Consider the following 16,749-nt stretch of genomic DNA (forward strand, 5'->3'; position numbering starts at 1 on the left):
GCAACCGTGTGAGCTAGAACACGTTGTTAGCGCAAAGTCAGTTAGTGCATAGTCCAAGTTAATAGTTATTCAATATGGACTCAGCGATATGACGTCGATTCAGAAAGTAAACAGCGTAGTGGGTCAATTTCCTCAACAACTCAGAACGTTGAACACGAGGCTCAATTTCTCTGAACTATTGACGACGTTCTAGAGGACACACGTACCTTGGTTCTCGTTGAGTCTGTTTCTGTCAGGGGTGTATGGGGGGGGGGCAATCAGACACTTGTGACGGGCCCTTCCTCGATGCCTTATTTTCCAAGTCAACCCTGACCTTTGAACTTGTGCCAATTTCGCCTTTGACTGGTTCTGCAGTTGTTGAGACAATATGACACTTAACCCTGAATTCTTGGTCCCTCTCCAAGCGATACTTCAGAGACTGAGAAGTGGTGCGCAGCTTCACTCCGAAAGCACTCCTCCTCTCCTGCTCCTGCTCCTTCTCCTCATTTCCCTCACTCTGCCCATCCCTTTTCTCTCCTCCCTTCAGTCCTGTCTCCTCCACGACTTCTACCTCTGTTTGTACTTTTCTCTCCTGAGGTGAGGGTTGTGGTTGGTTTTCCTTCAGGCCTTTAAATGTGGCCTGCTCTGGTTTTACCTCTTGCCTTCTGACAGACTCCTGATGAGGGTTCTTGGCCACCAAACCCTCCCCTCCTTTTCCTTCTGCATTCATCTCCTCGTTTCTCGTCCCTGTGTGGGCTCTGCCAGTGGCACTCTTGGAACGCTGTCTCAAGGAGGAGGTGGAGAAACTGTTTGCTCGAGGCAGTGTGTCTTCATGGCCAGTAGGTGGCCCTCTCCTCCTCTGCACTAGGTCCAATTTGGAGGTTTCTTCATTAACGCCCGACAATGGGACTGCTGTAGTCTCTCTGACAGACTCTCTCTCAGAAGCAGGTCTCTGTGTTTGTCTTATAATGCGAGGGGCAGGGGTAGGTAGAGCAGAGTGGTATGTAGAGCTGCTGGTGTCCGCTAGGCTCACACACTGTGTGTTTCTGCTCAACCGGTCTCCCTTGTTAGAGGTGGCTGGGGTCATATTCTCCTCTGGCTTCTCTTTTGAGGGAAGTTGATTTGTGGTGGAGTCTGATCCATAGACAGGACTGAGAGGCCTGGAGAGGGTCTTTTCAGATGTAGACCCAGGCCGACTTCCCTGGTCTGAATTATCCTGGATGAGAGTTCTTGGGCGTTTGACCCGGATAGGTTCCGAGGGCAGGCTCGGGGTCTCCAGGATGGAGGTCTTGGTCATGGGTTCTGATAGAGGAGAGGTCATAGCCTGGAGGTAGAGAGGGTTGGTGGTGACGCGTCCCTCTGTCTCGGAGGACTCTTTTCTCTGTAATACCTCTTTCTGACCACCAGGGGGTACTGACTGCCAGGGCTTCTCCTCAGAGTCTTTTGGAGATGAAGAGAACGGTCTCTCCCTCTCCTCCTCTTCCTCTCTGTCCTCGTCCTCCATTCCATCCTGCTCTTCCTCCCTCTCAGACAGGGGCTGGTCTGGGTCCAGGTCACTCAGGCTCTCTGAGCCAAGTCTGCTTGCTCTCTAGTAATGACACAGACAAGAAAAACAGCCTGTTAAACCATGGTCTGATATTTACACTGTAACGAAGGTATTTGAGATTGAAATGCTGCCCAGTAGCCACTATGTGGTGTTTTGATGTTACACTACACAGTGAGATCTTACCAGGGGACCTTTCCTTCCCTTGGCGCTGGCCCTCTGGTTCCTGGGTTTAACAGACATGCGGTGACGGGCGGCAGAGCTGTCCAGGCTAGGAGTGTACTGGGCTGGGCTGGTGAAGTCCACTGCAGGGGAGTGGAAACAGAGGGAAGCAGGATTCGGGGAGAGAGGACGGGAGGAGGGCTGAGAGAGGCACTGAGGAGAAAGTAGAAAAGCACATTAACAACTGAAATGGACCCAACAAACATGTTTTTGGTGAATGTTGTTAGGATGATCAGTATGTGAATGTGGGATGTGGTGTAATGCAGACAGGAAGTTGCATCACCTGCTCCTCCTCCTCACTCCCTGTCCCTGCTAAACTCAGAGAGCTATGGTGCCTGTGAGTGTCAGGGAACTGGGGATGGAATGGAGGAAGAGGTGTCAATCAGTCAGTCACACAAGGTGGTGGAAGAGTAATGAGGAATGATGATGATAATGGTGATGATTACATTGTGTTTTGCTTGCAAATGTACCAACAGACTCTACTGACTACAGCAAGGTTTATTCTCTAAAAATAGATGTTATCTCAATGAGACTATCCAGGATAAATACAAGTTAGATCAATTGTATCTATGTGTGTGCAGTAAATGTGATCAGCCCCATTCACCTTGTAGGAAGGCCCCTGTGCTGTTCGGTCATGGAACAAGATCTCTGGAGGGCTCTGGGGTAAACCATCATCCTCAGAGGTGGCTCCAGAATCTTCCATTCTCTTTCCAGGGATCAGCAAGGGGGGAGGGCCCAGACACATGTTCTGCCGCTGCAGTTTCAGCTGCCCAATCAGAAACAGTGCATGTGTAATGAGCACACTCCTGGACCAATCACAACAGTAGATTAGACTATAAGGACCCTCCCACCTACGGATTCACCTGCAGTTCTTGTATCCTGCCGTGTACGTTCTCCTGAGACAGAATCCTCGTCGGCTCAGAGGAGCTCTGTGATTGGTCAGCCAGGAAGATGCTGTCATGTGACAGAGCTCTGGATCCCAGTGTATTTGGACCGCCCCTGTAAGTGACACAGGTCAAATAAATGTTTACTACATACATACAGTATTTCCCAGTGGACATGCTACTTAAACGTGATAACTTGATCAACTGATATGCTACTATTTCCATTGAGTGAAAGAGGTCAGATGCTTACAAACAGTCATCCTCTGAGTCGTCGTCCCCCGGAGCTATGACATCAGCAGTGACATCACTGGCGGACTGGCTCTGTTTCATCCGCCCTTCAGTCTCCTTCCTCTTCAGACGACCAAACAGACGACTCTTCAGCAGCTTGAACCGAGACTTCTTCCTCCCTGAAACCACCACGAAGTTACTGTCCTACATTTGGTTTGTTTGCAGAGTCAGACATGAGTCTTTTGCTGTGAAGTTCATTCCTGTTTGCATTGCATAATGCACTGTATATGAATGGTGCATTGGGAGTGAATGATTTGCCAGCTACGTATGTCTGTTTACATTGGTTTAGGCATGGCAATCATTTAAAAGAAAGTAGACAGGTGTTCTACCTGTAAGCTCTTCTCCTGAGTCCTCCACTTCCCCAGCGTTAGTATCCATGACAGGAGACTGGAGTTAGCTGCTCCTACCTAGGAAGAGAGACAGGGCAAGACAAAAACCATTCAACGACATCGTATTTAGCAACGCCAGAGGGTTGTGTTTGAACAATGGCCCTTCCTGTGAGCCATTCAGGAGCCAGTAGACTGCAGGTTACAGCTGACCTCTATCACACCACTCCTTCCCTGGATAAAGTGTGCTTTCAGGACTGGTCTCAGACTTACTGCCTGAGTATTGGTACTGTGCACACACTGCCAAATATACCTCTCTATACCCCCCTGGTGATGTGGGTTGGAGCCCTGTCTCAGCCCCCTCTGTCTATGCCCCCTGGTGATGTGGGTTGGAGCCCTGTCTCAGCCCCCTCTGTCTATACCTCCCTGGTGATGTGGGTTGGAGCCCTGTCTCAGCCCCCTCTGTCTATAACCCCTGGTGATATGGGTTGGAGCCCTGTCTCAGCCCCCTCTGTCTATACCTCCCTGGTGATGTGGGTTGGAGCCCTGTCTCAGCCCCCTCTGTCTATACCCCCTGGTGATGTGGGTTGGAGCCCTGTCTCAGCCCCCTCTGTCTATACCCCCTGGTGATGTGGGTTGGAGCCCTGTCTCAGCCCCCTCTGTCTATACCCCCTGGTGATGTGGGTTGGAGCCTTGTCTCAACCCCCTCTGTCTATAACCCCTGGTGATGTGGGTTGGAGCCCTGTCTCAGCCAACCTCTGTCTATACCCCCTGGTGATGTGGGTTGGAGCCCTGTCTCAGCCCCCTCTGTCTATACCTCCCTGGTGATGTGGGTTGGAGCCCTGTCTCAGCCCCCTCTGTCTATAACCCCTGGTGATGTGGGTTGGAGCCCTGTCTCAGCCCCCTCTGTCTGATGTGGGTTGGAGCCCTGTCTCAGCCCCCCCTGGTGATGTGGGTTGGAGCCCTGTCTCAGCCCCCTCTGTCTATGCCCCCTGGTGATGTGGGTTGGAGCCCTGTCTCAGCCCCCTCTGTCTATGCCCCCTGGTGATGTGGGTTGGAGCCCTGTCTCAGCCCCCTCTGTCTATGCCCCCTGGTGATGTGGGTTGGAGCCCTGTCTCAGCTGTCATGCCCCCTCTGTCTATGTCCCCCTGGTGATGTGGGTTGGAGCCCTGTCTCAGCCCCCTCTGTCTATGTCCCCCTGGTGATGTGGGTTGGAGCCCTGTCTCAGCCCCCTCTGTCTATAACCCCTGGTGATGTGGGTTGGAGCCCTGTCTCAGCCCCTCTGTCTATACCCCTGGTGGTGGGTTGGAGCCCTGTCTCAGCCCCCTCTGTCTATACCCCCTGGTGATGTGGGTTGGAGCCCTGTCTCAGCCACCCTCTGTCTATACCCCCTGGTGATGTGGGTTGGAGCCCTGTCTCAGCCCCCTGGTGATGTGGGTTGGAGCCCTGTCTCAGCCCCCTCTGTCTATACCCCCTGGTGATGTAGGTTGGAGCCCTGTCTCAGCCCCCTCTGTCTATGCCCCCTGGTGATGTGGGTTGGAGCCCTGTCTCAGCCCCCTCTGTCTATACCCCCTGGTGATGTAGGTTGGAGCCCTGTCTCAGCCCCCTCTGTCTATGCCTCCCTGGTGATGTGGGTTGGAGCCCTGTCTCAGCCCCCTCTGTCTATACCTCCCTGGTGATGTGGGTTGGAGCCCTGTCTCAACCCCCTCTGTCTATAACCCCTGGTGATGTGGGTTGGAGCCCTGTCTCAGCCACCCTCTGAATACACCCCCTGGTGATGTCACTCTCTGTCTATACACCCTGGTGATGTAGGTTGGAGCTCTGTCTCAGCCCCCTCTGTCTATACCTCCCTGGTGATGTGGGTTGGAGCCCTGTCTCAGCCCCCTCTGTCTATAACCCCTGGTGATGTGGGTTGGAGCCCTGTCTCAGCCCCCTCTGTCTATGCCCCCTGGTGATGTGGGTTGGAGCCCTGTCTCAGCCACCCTCTGAATACACCCCCTGGTGATGTGGGTTGGAGCCCTGTCTCAGCCCCCCCTATAACACCTGGTGATGTCTGGAGCCCTGTCTCAGCCCCCTCTGTCCCCTGGTGATGTGGGTTGGAGCCCTGTCTCAGCCCCCTCTGTCTATAACACCTGGTGATGTGGGTTGGAGCCCTGTCTCAGCCCCCTCTGTCTATAACACCTGGTGATGTGGGTTGGAGCCCTGTCTCAGCCCCCTCTGTCTATAATCCCTGGTGATGTGGGTTGGAGCCCTGTCTCAGCCCCCTCTGTCTATACCCCCTGGTGATGTGGGTTGGAGCCCTGTCTCAGCCCCCTCTGTCTATAACCCCTGGTGATGTGGGTTGGAGCCCTGTCTCAACCCCCTCTGTCTATACCCCCTGGTGATGTGGGTTGGAGCCCTGTCTCAGCAACTCTCTGTCTATGCCCACTGGTGATGTGGGTTGGAGCCCTGTCTCAGCCACCCGCTGTCTATACCCCCTGGTGATGTAGGTTGGAGCCCTGTCTCAGCCCCCTCTGTCTATACCCCCTGGTGATGTGGGTTGGAGCCCTGTCTCAGCCCCCTCTGTCTATAACACCTGGTGATGTGGGTTGGAGCCCTGTCTCAGCCCCCTCTGTCTATAACCCCTGGTGATGTGGGTTGGAGCCCTGTCTCAGCCACCCTCTGTCTATACCCCCTGGTGATGTGGGTTGGAGCCCTGTCTCAGCCCCCTCTGTCTATGCCCCCTGGTGATGTGGGTGGGAGCCCTGTCTCAGCCCCCTCTGTCTATGCCCCCTGGTGATGTGGGTTTGAGCCCTGTCTCAGCCCCCTCTGTCTATGCCCCCGGGTGATGTGGGTTTGAGCCCTGTCTCAGCCCCCTCTGTCTATGCCCCCTGGTGATGTGGGTTTGAGCCCTGTCTCAGCCCCCTCTGTCTATGCCCCCTGGTGATGTGGGTTGGAGCCCTGTCTCAGCCCCCTCTGTCTATGCCCCCTGGTGATGTGGGTGGAGCCCTGTCTCAGCCCCCTCTGTCTATGCCCCTGGTGATGTGGGTTTGAGCCCTGTCTCAGCCCCCTCTGTCTATGCCCCTGGTGATGTGGGTTGGAGCCCTGTCTCAGCCCCCTCTGTCTATGCCCCCTGGTGATGTGGGTTTGAGCCCTGTCTCAGCCCCCTCTGTCTATGCTCTTACTAGCTGTCTCCCTCTACATTTCCTGCACTACTGTCAAAAATGCTGAAAACCATTAAATGTACGTATATATATTGATACATTGTTTGTCAACAGATTTTGGAGTTGTCGTATTTCAATAACATGTATTTATTTATTTAATAATTAATAATAGCACATTCGATTTTCCAGCCGACATACCAGTAAATTACTTAATTGATAACAAATAGTTTCACACCCTCTTTTCCTTGAACGAGCTGATAACACCTCTAAACTAAGGCAACGTTTAAGAAACCTAACAAACCTGATAAATGGTCTACTTTTTGTCAGGCGTTAGATATTAGCTTTGCTATTGTCATTGTTCTAGTTATTTATAGTTAATAAATAAGCGCTTTTCATTTGAACATTTTCTCAAGTCAAGTTTGCCAGTTCAGTGATTATTGTGTCAGCAGTTCCAATTAGTTTCAACAGTATTTCTCTTTCAGCAGATATCATGGAGCGTTTGATTAGAGCAAGTGGACCAGACAAGAGGCTTTCAGCTCCTGTGTTGACTTTGTGCCTGAATAGGAGTTGCCTAGCAGTCCACTGGTGACGTGATGTGACATTAAATAACAAGGAGACAAATTAAACACAACCTTTCCCAGACTCATAATGCTTACACACACACACACACACACACACACACACACACACACACACACACACACACACACACACACACACACACACACACACACACACACACACACACACACACACACACACATACGTACATACATACATACATACATACATACATACATACATACATACATACATACATACATACATACATACATACATACATACATACATACATACATACATACATACATACATACATACATACATACATACATACATACATACATACATACATACATACATACATACATACATACATACATACATACGCACGCACAGCTCCTTCACACAATGTCTGAAAGAAGACAACAAAAACCATAGTTCACTCCCCCAATCCATCTTTCTACATACATACAGGGAGAAGATACATGAACCCAGCCACCAAGCCACATGCAGCAGCTACAGCAACCCAGTCTTCACACAATGTCTGAAAGAAGACAACCCAGTCTAATACAAAACCAGTCTAATACAACAACCCTGGTACAGCAACCCAGAGTTCTAAACAACAACCCTGTCTAAATAACAACCCCCCAATCCATCTTTCTAATACAACAACCCTGTCTTATACAGCAACCCAGTCTAATACAACAACCCAGTCTAATACAGGGAGAACTCAGGGAGAAGTCTAATACAACAACCCAGGTCTAATACAGCAACCCTGTGCACTGAACCCAGCCAACCCCACAGCCAGTCTAATGCAGCAACCCTGTCTAATACAACAACCCAGCAACCCAGTCTAATACAACAACCCAGTCTAATACAACAACCCAGTCTAATACAACAACCCAGTCTAATACAACAACCCAGTCTAATACAACAACCCAGTCTAATACAACAACCCTGTCTAATACAGCAACCCAGTCTAATACAACAACCCAGTCTAATACAACAACAGCAACCCTGTCTAATACAGCAACCCTGTCTAATACAACAACCCTGTCTAATACAACAACCCAGTCTAATACAACAACCCAGTCTACAACAACAGCAACCCTGTCTAATACAACAACCCAGTCTAATACAACAACCCTGTCATTTAATACAACAAGTCTAATACAACAACCAACAAGTCTACAACAACAACAGCAACAGTCTAATACAACAACCCAGTCTAATACAACAACCCAGTCTAATACAGCAACCCAGTCTAATACAACAACCCAGTCTAATACAACAACCCAGTCTAATACAACAACCCAGTCTAATACAACAACCCAGTCTAATACAACAACCCAGTCTAATACAACAACCCAGTCTAATACAGCAACCCAGTCTAATACAGCAACCCTGTCTAATACAACAACCCAGTCTAATACAACAACCCAGTCTAATACAACAACCCAGTCTAATACAACAACCCAGTCCAATACAGCAACCCTGTCTAATACAACAACCCAGTCTAATACAACAACCCTGTCTAATACAACAACCCTGCTCTGCAACCCTACAACAACCCTGTCAACAACAACCCAGTCTAATACAACAATAATACAACAACCCTGCAGAGTCTAATACAACAACCCAGAAGACCCTGCTCTGCAAAAGGTCGGTGCATAATCTCCCAGCTCACTGAGCAACCCAACTACTGAACCACACACAGCAACCAGGCCTTGAACCTTGAACCCTGGTGCCCAGCAGAATGGATATCTGCAGAGAACAAACCCAACAATAGGGAACAGCAGGGGTACTGTCTCTGGTGAAATCCTATCCTGCAGCTACAGGATATCACTGAAGCTGGCTGGCCAGTCCTGATCCAGCTGGCTACAAACAGCACAGTACAGATGCGGTATCTTAATTTGATCATCCTGTTGTTGAAGGAATGGTAATTTCCACTTTAAAATGTCAGACCTGATTTGCCCTAATGATAAATGTATCAACCCCTAAAAAAACATGTCCATTAATTATAATCCACATAACAATTCACATTTCCTGTTGCTGCAGGATTATATTCATTCTGTTTTATCTGGCTCAAATTAAGATACGGCATCTGTATACTACGTATGCACTCTGTGGTAGAAGAGCCTTTAAGAACTATAGAGTTCAGCTAACTATCATCCTTGTTGGCAGCAAACGTTCCATGATTAAAACATTCTAATTTGCATTGTAACTAGAAGTGTCAATGTCTCAGATGTAACTTTTATTGTCAACATGGTGTCTATTGAGATTCTAAATCAAGCCAAAAGACTGTATATGATGTCTGGCTCTCCATGGCTCTGTCTATCTGTGGATCTGGCGAGGATAAGCCTGTATATTACTGTTTAATGAGATGATGAACTTGTGTAACCTTTTAGACCACACACACACACCTGCGGCTGCGACACCTCAGGTCCTCGAGTGCCTGTAGTGACGTGCGCATGGCCGGTTGTTCCCCCAAGGATATAATGGAACCCCACAGCTGACCTACTGTATAGATAAGAGGAAACCATCTACGTTTTACAGTGCCACGCATACAATACAATTATCTGATTAAATGTTTCCGGAGTGTAAATGAATCCGGCCATTTGAATAGAAATAGATTTCAGCTGTAGGCAATGAGTGAATTATTAACTGGAAATGGCTGTGAAAATACACCTGAATGTCTAAAGAACAATAAACAAAGAAATACATACATTTATGTAAATTATTTTAAAAGTTCAAAGAATAGAATATCTTAACATTTTATGACCTGCTTACCTCAGGAGGCTGGTGGCACCTTACCTGGGGAGGACGAGATTGTGGTAATGGCTGGAGTGGAAGGGGTGGAATGCTATCAAATACACCAAACACATGGTTTCTATGTGTTGGATACCGTTCCATTCGCTCCGTTCCAGCCATTATTATGAGCCGTCCTCCCCTCAGCAGCCCCCACTGCTGCTTACTTACCATGGAAGTAAATAGAAACCAGGTACCAACATGGTCCCTCCCTGGAAAAAGCCTCTAAAAAGGAAGTGTGACTGATAAGTCCTACGTAACAGCACTGCACAATGAGAGCCAAGGGACTCCTCAGCGAGCCAAACAACACAAGCCCAGGGGACCTGACACTTTCAGCAAGTCTCCACACATCACAGCAGTGCAGTGAACACATGGAATATTACCTGTTGATAATGGAGGGACTAAGGTAGAGAGCTACCCCCGATAATCTATCTCTGGGTACTAGACTAAAGCCATATGAACCGGAACTCAATGATTTTGTGCTCTTCCTTTAATAAAGGTATTTTAACCAAATAGCCGTTATGAAATCTGATTGTCCGGTGAATGATCAGCGATTACTCTGGTCCTGTTCACAACCAGCATTATGCTTTATATACAGAGCAGTGTTGTTTACCAAAGGCAGTTTTATTAGATGACAATGAAGGATATCTTAGGAAAGACAAACACTGTAATGGCAATCATCCTTCTTGCTGGATGAGTGCATAGTGTTGTTTTTACAGAAACAGGTTGAAGCCTTATCTGTAGGCTTCTGGTTTGGCAGTGGAATAATCACACAGAATCTGGAGTTTTCAAAACCCTAGCACGTCCTCTTTTACCTGGAAACAAAACTCCAGAGATCATAACAGTTGTTATTGTTTAGGTCGTCAGACACGATTTGATTCTTATCAGTTAATCCCATTTAGGAATGCAGAACTCGTGCTCAACACACTGTAGTTGGAAGTTCAAAGGTTATGGAACAAGAAACAGTCAAAATACTGTACAACACCCTGGAAGATCATATGTTGCAAATGATCTTATCAATTATCATTTTTATCAACAGATACAACTGTTTGTGGGTCGTTTCTAGTTCATTTACAGTAAGAGTCAAGTTCAGTCGGGTGGAATTGTCTTACCCTGTTACTGGAGAGCAGCTGCTTCTTCTTCCTCTCTCTCTTTCTCTGTTTTCTCTTTCTCTCCAAGGGGAGGATGTGTCCTTCCACGCACTCACACACATACTGGTCCTCAGCCACCTCACTACACCGCCATCTGCAAATGAAGGGAACGAGAGAAGGAGAGGTGATAGGACAGAAAGGGAGAGAGGGAGTGGAGAGAGAGAGAAAGAGTGGAGAGAGAGAGAATGGAGAGAGAGAAAGAGAGAGGGAGAGTGGAGAGAGAGAGAGAGGCGCTGCAAGGGTAGTGTTCATGGGATCAGTGGCAGGAGTGGAAAGCTGTCTTAAATTAACTGTATACAGAGAACAAATGTGTTGTGTTGTCCTGCATCAATTATCCCCTCTATACCTTTTAGGTTCTTCGGCAAATGTCTAAATTTATAGACATTTCCTAAGTACTCCAATTCAAAAGTATTTAAATGTCTGAATGCAGTTACGTATCTCAGTATGTGTTCATAAAGAGTTAATCATCAGAGTGAATAAGTCACTTTTCTCATAAGTTGTAATTAGTGACCCGTTGTAGGCATTGGGTCTACCTGACAGCCTCCTGGGTCTACCTGACAGCCTCCTGGGTCTACCTGACAGCCTCCTGGGTCTACCTGACAGCCTCCTGGGTCTACCTGACAGCCTCCTGGGTCTACCTGACAGCCTCCTGGGTCTACCGGACAGCCTCCTGGGTCTACCTGACAGCCTCCTGGGCTTACCAGGTTTCTACAGGCTTGAAAGACAAGACCCTACAAACATGGATGTTTTCACCCCTCTGTGTACTTCACTGTTCAATCCTGTGTCCTGTGTGTTATCTAACATTATTCTGACTTCTCAAATTCAAGTACACTGTAACTTGAGTGAAACATTAGCACCGGTCCTTACAAAAGCAGCCCAGGCAGTCCCACCCACCCAATCAATGGTTAAGCGTCAGACAGCTCACCTTTCTGACACCACTACCTCCACTACCTCTAAGAGTGTGGCCTTATGTTGCCTGTACAGGAAAAGGAGGAACCTGCACACCTCAGCTCAGAAAACATTGACTACCAGAGATAGAAATGTCCAATGTCTTGTGTGTTGCTCCCCAACAAAGAAGGCTTGTGTAAACATTAACCTCGCTGTCATGGTTTCCAGAGGAATGGTGTGGCAAGGGAGAGGCGAGCTAGCATTGGTTCGATTATTAACTATCCTTACTGAGACCCACTTCTTTCTTTCATATTACCGAAGAACATGGGGTGAATTCCAAATGAAGGTATTGCAAGGTACAGTATCTTCCCATTTCAAAGCATTTCACATTCATCTCTCAGAGTTCAGTGCATTTCTCAGTGTTCTTCACATACGTGGAACAATGAATGGCAACTTCTGTTGATCCATTATAATGGGAATACCACTGTCATTTTTACATTTGAATCATTTAGCAGATGTTCTTATCCAGAGCGACTTACAGTTAGTGCATTCATCTTAAGACAGCTAGGTGGGACATACCACACATCAGACATAGTATGTACATTTTCCCTCAATAAAGTAGCTAACAGCTAAGTTAGCGCTGGTAAGAGGGAAAAAGTAAAGTGTGAGTGTTCACAATGGGTGGTGATTATTTAAGATACTCCTTGAAGAGGTGTAGTTTTAGATGTTTTCGATAGGCAGGGACTCTGCTGCCTTGGCGTCAGGGGGAAGCTGGTTCCACCATTGCTGTGCCAGGACAGAGAAGAGCATGGACTGGGCTGAGCGGGAGCTGCCCTCCTGTATAGGGCTGGCAGAACGGAGTGCTTAGGTTGGGGTGTAGGGTGTTGAGCATAGCCTGACGGTAGGGAGGGGCAGTTCCTCTTACTGCTCGGTAGGCCAATACCATGGTCTTGTAGTGGAAAAAAAATCAATTGATATCCATTCTACTCTTTCTTTTCTATGTAGATGATTTCTGCCATTTTAGAGACACGCTAGAACAGACATCATCAACCAGATTCAGCCTCGGGACGATGGTCAGGGGGCCAGAACATAATTACAATCATTTGTAGACTGCAGATTGACCGCAAGAAGCACAAACAGATCTAATGTTTGACCAAAACATAATCATTTCAAACCTTGTTTACGTGTCTATAGGATCACATACACTGTGTATCTCTATCATGCGTAGTAATTTTTTGTAACAGACTTCCAAAATAACAATAAAATGAAATACAGAAAACTTGGGGGGACTAGGAATTCAGCTCTCCTGCATCCTGTAGTCAGGCAGCGCCCTGCCATCAACCTGGTAGCACCCTGCCATCAACCTGGTAGCACCCTGCCATCAACCTGGTAGCACCCTGCCATCAACCTGGTAGCACCCTGCCATCAACCTGGTAGCGCCCTGCCATCAACCTGGTAGCACCCTGCCATCAACCTGGCAGCAACCTGGTAGCACCCTGCCATCAACCTGGTAGCACCCTGCCATCAACCTGGTAGCACCCTGCCAGCACCCTGCCATCAACCTGGTAGCACCCTGCCATCAACCTGGTAGCACCCTGCCATCAACCTGGTAGCACCCTGCCATCAACCTGGTAGCACCCTGCCATCAACCTGGTAGCACCCTGCCATCAACCTGGCAGCAGCCTGGCAGCAACCTTTGGATAGTCATTACCTTGGGCAGGAAGCAGACATTCAGCCTACCCAATCTACTTCTGAGACAGAACAGGAGTGTTATGACACACTGCTAGTCACACCATGAAATTACACACACACACACACACCCCTCCCCCCATACTAATTTCTACAGAACACCCTCCACAGGTATAACTAGCTGGTACCCCCCATACTAATTTCTACAGAACACCATCCACAGGTATAACTAGCTGGTACCCCCCATACTAATTTCTACAGAACACCATCCACAGGTATAACTAGCTGGTACCCCCCATACTAATTTCTACAGAACACCCTCCACAGGTATAACTAGCTGGTACCCCCATACTAATTTCTACAGAACACCCTCCACAGGTATAACTAGCTGGTACCCCCACACTAATTTCTACAGAACACCCTCCACAGGTATAATTAGCTGGTACCCCCCATACTAATTTCTACAGAACACCATCCACAGGTATAACTAGCTGGTACCCCCCCCCATACTAATTTCTACAGAACACCATCCACAGGTATAACTAGCTGGTACCCCCCCCATACTAATTTCTACAGAACACCCTCCACAGGTATAACTAACTGGTACCCCCCATACTAATTTCTACAGAACACCCTCCACAGGTATAACTAGCTGGTACCCCCATACTAATTTCTACAGAACACCCTCCACAGGTATAACTAGCTGGTACCCCCATACTAATTTCTACAGAACACCATCCACAGGTATAACTAGCTGGTACCCCCCATACTAATTTCTACAGAACACCCTCCACAGGTATAACTAGCTGGTACCCCCATACTAATTTCTACAGAACACCCTCCACAGGTATAACTAGCTGGTACCCCCATACTAATTTCTACAGAACACCATCCACAGGTATAACTAGCTGGTACCCCCATACTCATTTCTACAGAACACCCTCCACAGGTATAACTAGCTGGTACCCCCATACTAATTTCTACAGAACACCATCCACAGGTATAACTAGCTGGTACCCCCATACTAATTTCTACAGAACACCCTCCACAGGTATAACTAGCTGGTACCCCCATACTAATTTCTACAGAACACCATCCACAGGTATAACTAGCTGGTACCCCCATACTAATTTCTACAGAACACCATCCACAGGTATAACTAGCTGGTACCCCCCCCCCCCCATACTAATTTCTACAGAACACCCTCCACAGGTATAACTAGCTGGTACCCCCATACTAATTTATACAGAACACCATCCACAGGTATAACTAGCTGGTACCCCCCCCCCCCCATACTAATTTATACAGAACACCCTCCACAGGTATAACTAGCTGGTACCCCCCCATACTAATTTCTACAGAACACCCTCCACAGGTATAACTAGCTGGTACCCCCCATACTAATTTCTACAGAACACCCTCCACAGGTATAACTAGCTGGTACCCCCCATACTAATTTCTACAGAACACCATCCACAGGTATAACTAGCTGGTACCCTCCACAGGTATAACCCCCCATACTAATTTCTACAGAACACCCTCCACAGGTATAACTAGCTGGTACCCCCATACTAATTTCTACAGAACACCCTCCACAGGTATAACTAGCTGGTACCCCCATACTAATTTCTACAGAACACCCTCCACAGGTATAACTAGCTGGTACCCCCATACTAATTTCTACAGAACACCATCCACAGGTATAACTAGCTGGTACCCCCATACTAATTTCTACAGAACACCATCCACAGGTATAACTAGCTGGTACCCCCATACTAATTTCTACAGAACACCCTCCACAGGTATAACTAGCTGGTACCCCCATACTAATTTCTACAGAACACCCTCCACAGGTATAACTAGCTGGTACCCCCATACTAATTTCTACAGAACACCCTCCACAGGTATAACTAGCTGGTACCCCCATACTAATTTCTACAGAACACCCTCCACAGGTATAACTAGCTGGTACCCCCATACTAATTTCTACAGAACACCCTCCACAGGTATAACTAGCTGGTACCCCCATACTAATTTCTACAGAACACCCTCCACAGGTATAACTAGCTGGTACTAATTTCCCCCATACTAATTTCTACAGAACACCCTCCACAGGTATAACTAGCTGGTACCCCCATACTAATTTCTACAGAACACCATCCACAGGTATAACTAGCTGGTACAGAACACCCCCCATACTAATTTCTACAGAACACCCTCCACAGGTATAACTAGCTGGTACCCCCATACTAATTTCTACAGAACACCCTCCACAGGTATAACTAGCTGGTACCCCCATACTAATTTCTACAGAACACCCTCCACAGGTATAACTAGCTGGTACCCCCATACTAATTTCTACAGAACACCCTCCACAGGTATAACTAGCTGGTACCCCCCCATACTAATTTCTACAGAACACCCTCCACAGGTATAACTAGCTGGTACCCCCCATACTAATTTCTACAGAACACCCTCCACAGGTATAACTAGCTGGTACCCCCCATACTAATTTCTACAGAACACCCTCCACAGGTATAACTAGCTGGTACCCCCCATACTAATTTCTACAGAACACCATCCACAGGTATAAGTAGCTGGTACCCCCCACTGTGTCTTCACTGCTCTCTCTCTTCCTCTCTGTCTCTCTTTCCGTTCTCCTTCCCTCTTCTCTCCTATTTAAATGCTGAAGGTGACCTTGTTCTCACCCCTTTCCTGGTTATTAGTCTTATTATTGGTCTTATTTCATCTCTCCGAAGCACATCTTTCCACGCCCAATGAACCATATTACACAATGTCATAAAATAATGCTGGATAGAAACAGTGCAAGCTTCTTTTTGTTGTTGTTGATTGATGTGTGATGTGAGAGTATCTGTTCATCCCGTAGATACGGTATATTCAAATAGATTGCCGCTTGTGTTTCACAAACCCCTGTGACATTATCTTTGCTAATGATTGTAAATGCTGTTTGTGATGTTGGGTGTACTGTGCCTGTCCAATCTGTTTAGTTTATTGCAGGATTATCATGTGTCTGTCTAGTCATACAGTAAACATGGTGATTGGTCATAGCACGTATAACCTACTGTACCTGCCTTCTGTTGAGTTAGAGTAGGGAAGGGATGGGCGACTTTGATCGGGGTGGGGGCCGATGTTGCAGTTTAAAGCAAGTTTGAGGCAATTATTAACATTTTGCCATTGGGCTGAGAGAAGACTTATATTGTATATATTTTATTTTTTAAAACTTGTATTTAACCTTTATTTAAC

General features: G+C 47.5%; 1 protein-coding gene across 5 annotated transcripts in view; it reads right to left on the reverse strand.

Moving 5' to 3' along the window:
- LOC124008219 (testis-specific gene 10 protein-like) overlaps positions 1-16,749 on the reverse strand; it is a 48,082-nt gene that overhangs the window by 4,173 nt on the left and 27,160 nt on the right. For 2 of the 5 annotated variants that reach the window (XM_046319338.1, XM_046319337.1), the window contains exons 1-8: positions 10,870-11,240; positions 3,246-3,323; positions 2,879-3,035; positions 2,608-2,743; positions 2,349-2,510; positions 2,028-2,096; positions 1,709-1,897; positions 207-1,567 (exon numbers count right to left, since the gene is read on the reverse strand). In XM_046319338.1, coding sequence (XP_046175294.1) covers positions 233-1,567; positions 1,709-1,897; positions 2,028-2,096; positions 2,349-2,510; positions 2,608-2,743; positions 2,879-3,035; positions 3,246-3,294 — 2,097 coding nt within the window. In that variant the 5' untranslated portion in view covers positions 3,295-3,323; positions 10,870-11,240 and the 3' untranslated portion in view covers positions 207-232. Of the gene's footprint in view, positions 1-206; positions 1,568-1,708; positions 1,898-2,027; positions 2,097-2,348; positions 2,511-2,607; positions 2,744-2,878; positions 3,036-3,245; positions 3,324-9,372; positions 9,470-10,869; positions 11,242-16,749 lie in introns of those variants that run through there. The other 3 variants (XM_046319339.1, XM_046319340.1, XM_046319341.1) reach the window with 3 other exon arrangements.

This window comes from Oncorhynchus gorbuscha, linkage group LG21 (assembly GCF_021184085.1).
Source record: "Oncorhynchus gorbuscha isolate QuinsamMale2020 ecotype Even-year linkage group LG21, OgorEven_v1.0, whole genome shotgun sequence".
Lineage (NCBI taxonomy): Eukaryota > Metazoa > Chordata > Actinopteri > Salmoniformes > Salmonidae > Oncorhynchus > Oncorhynchus gorbuscha.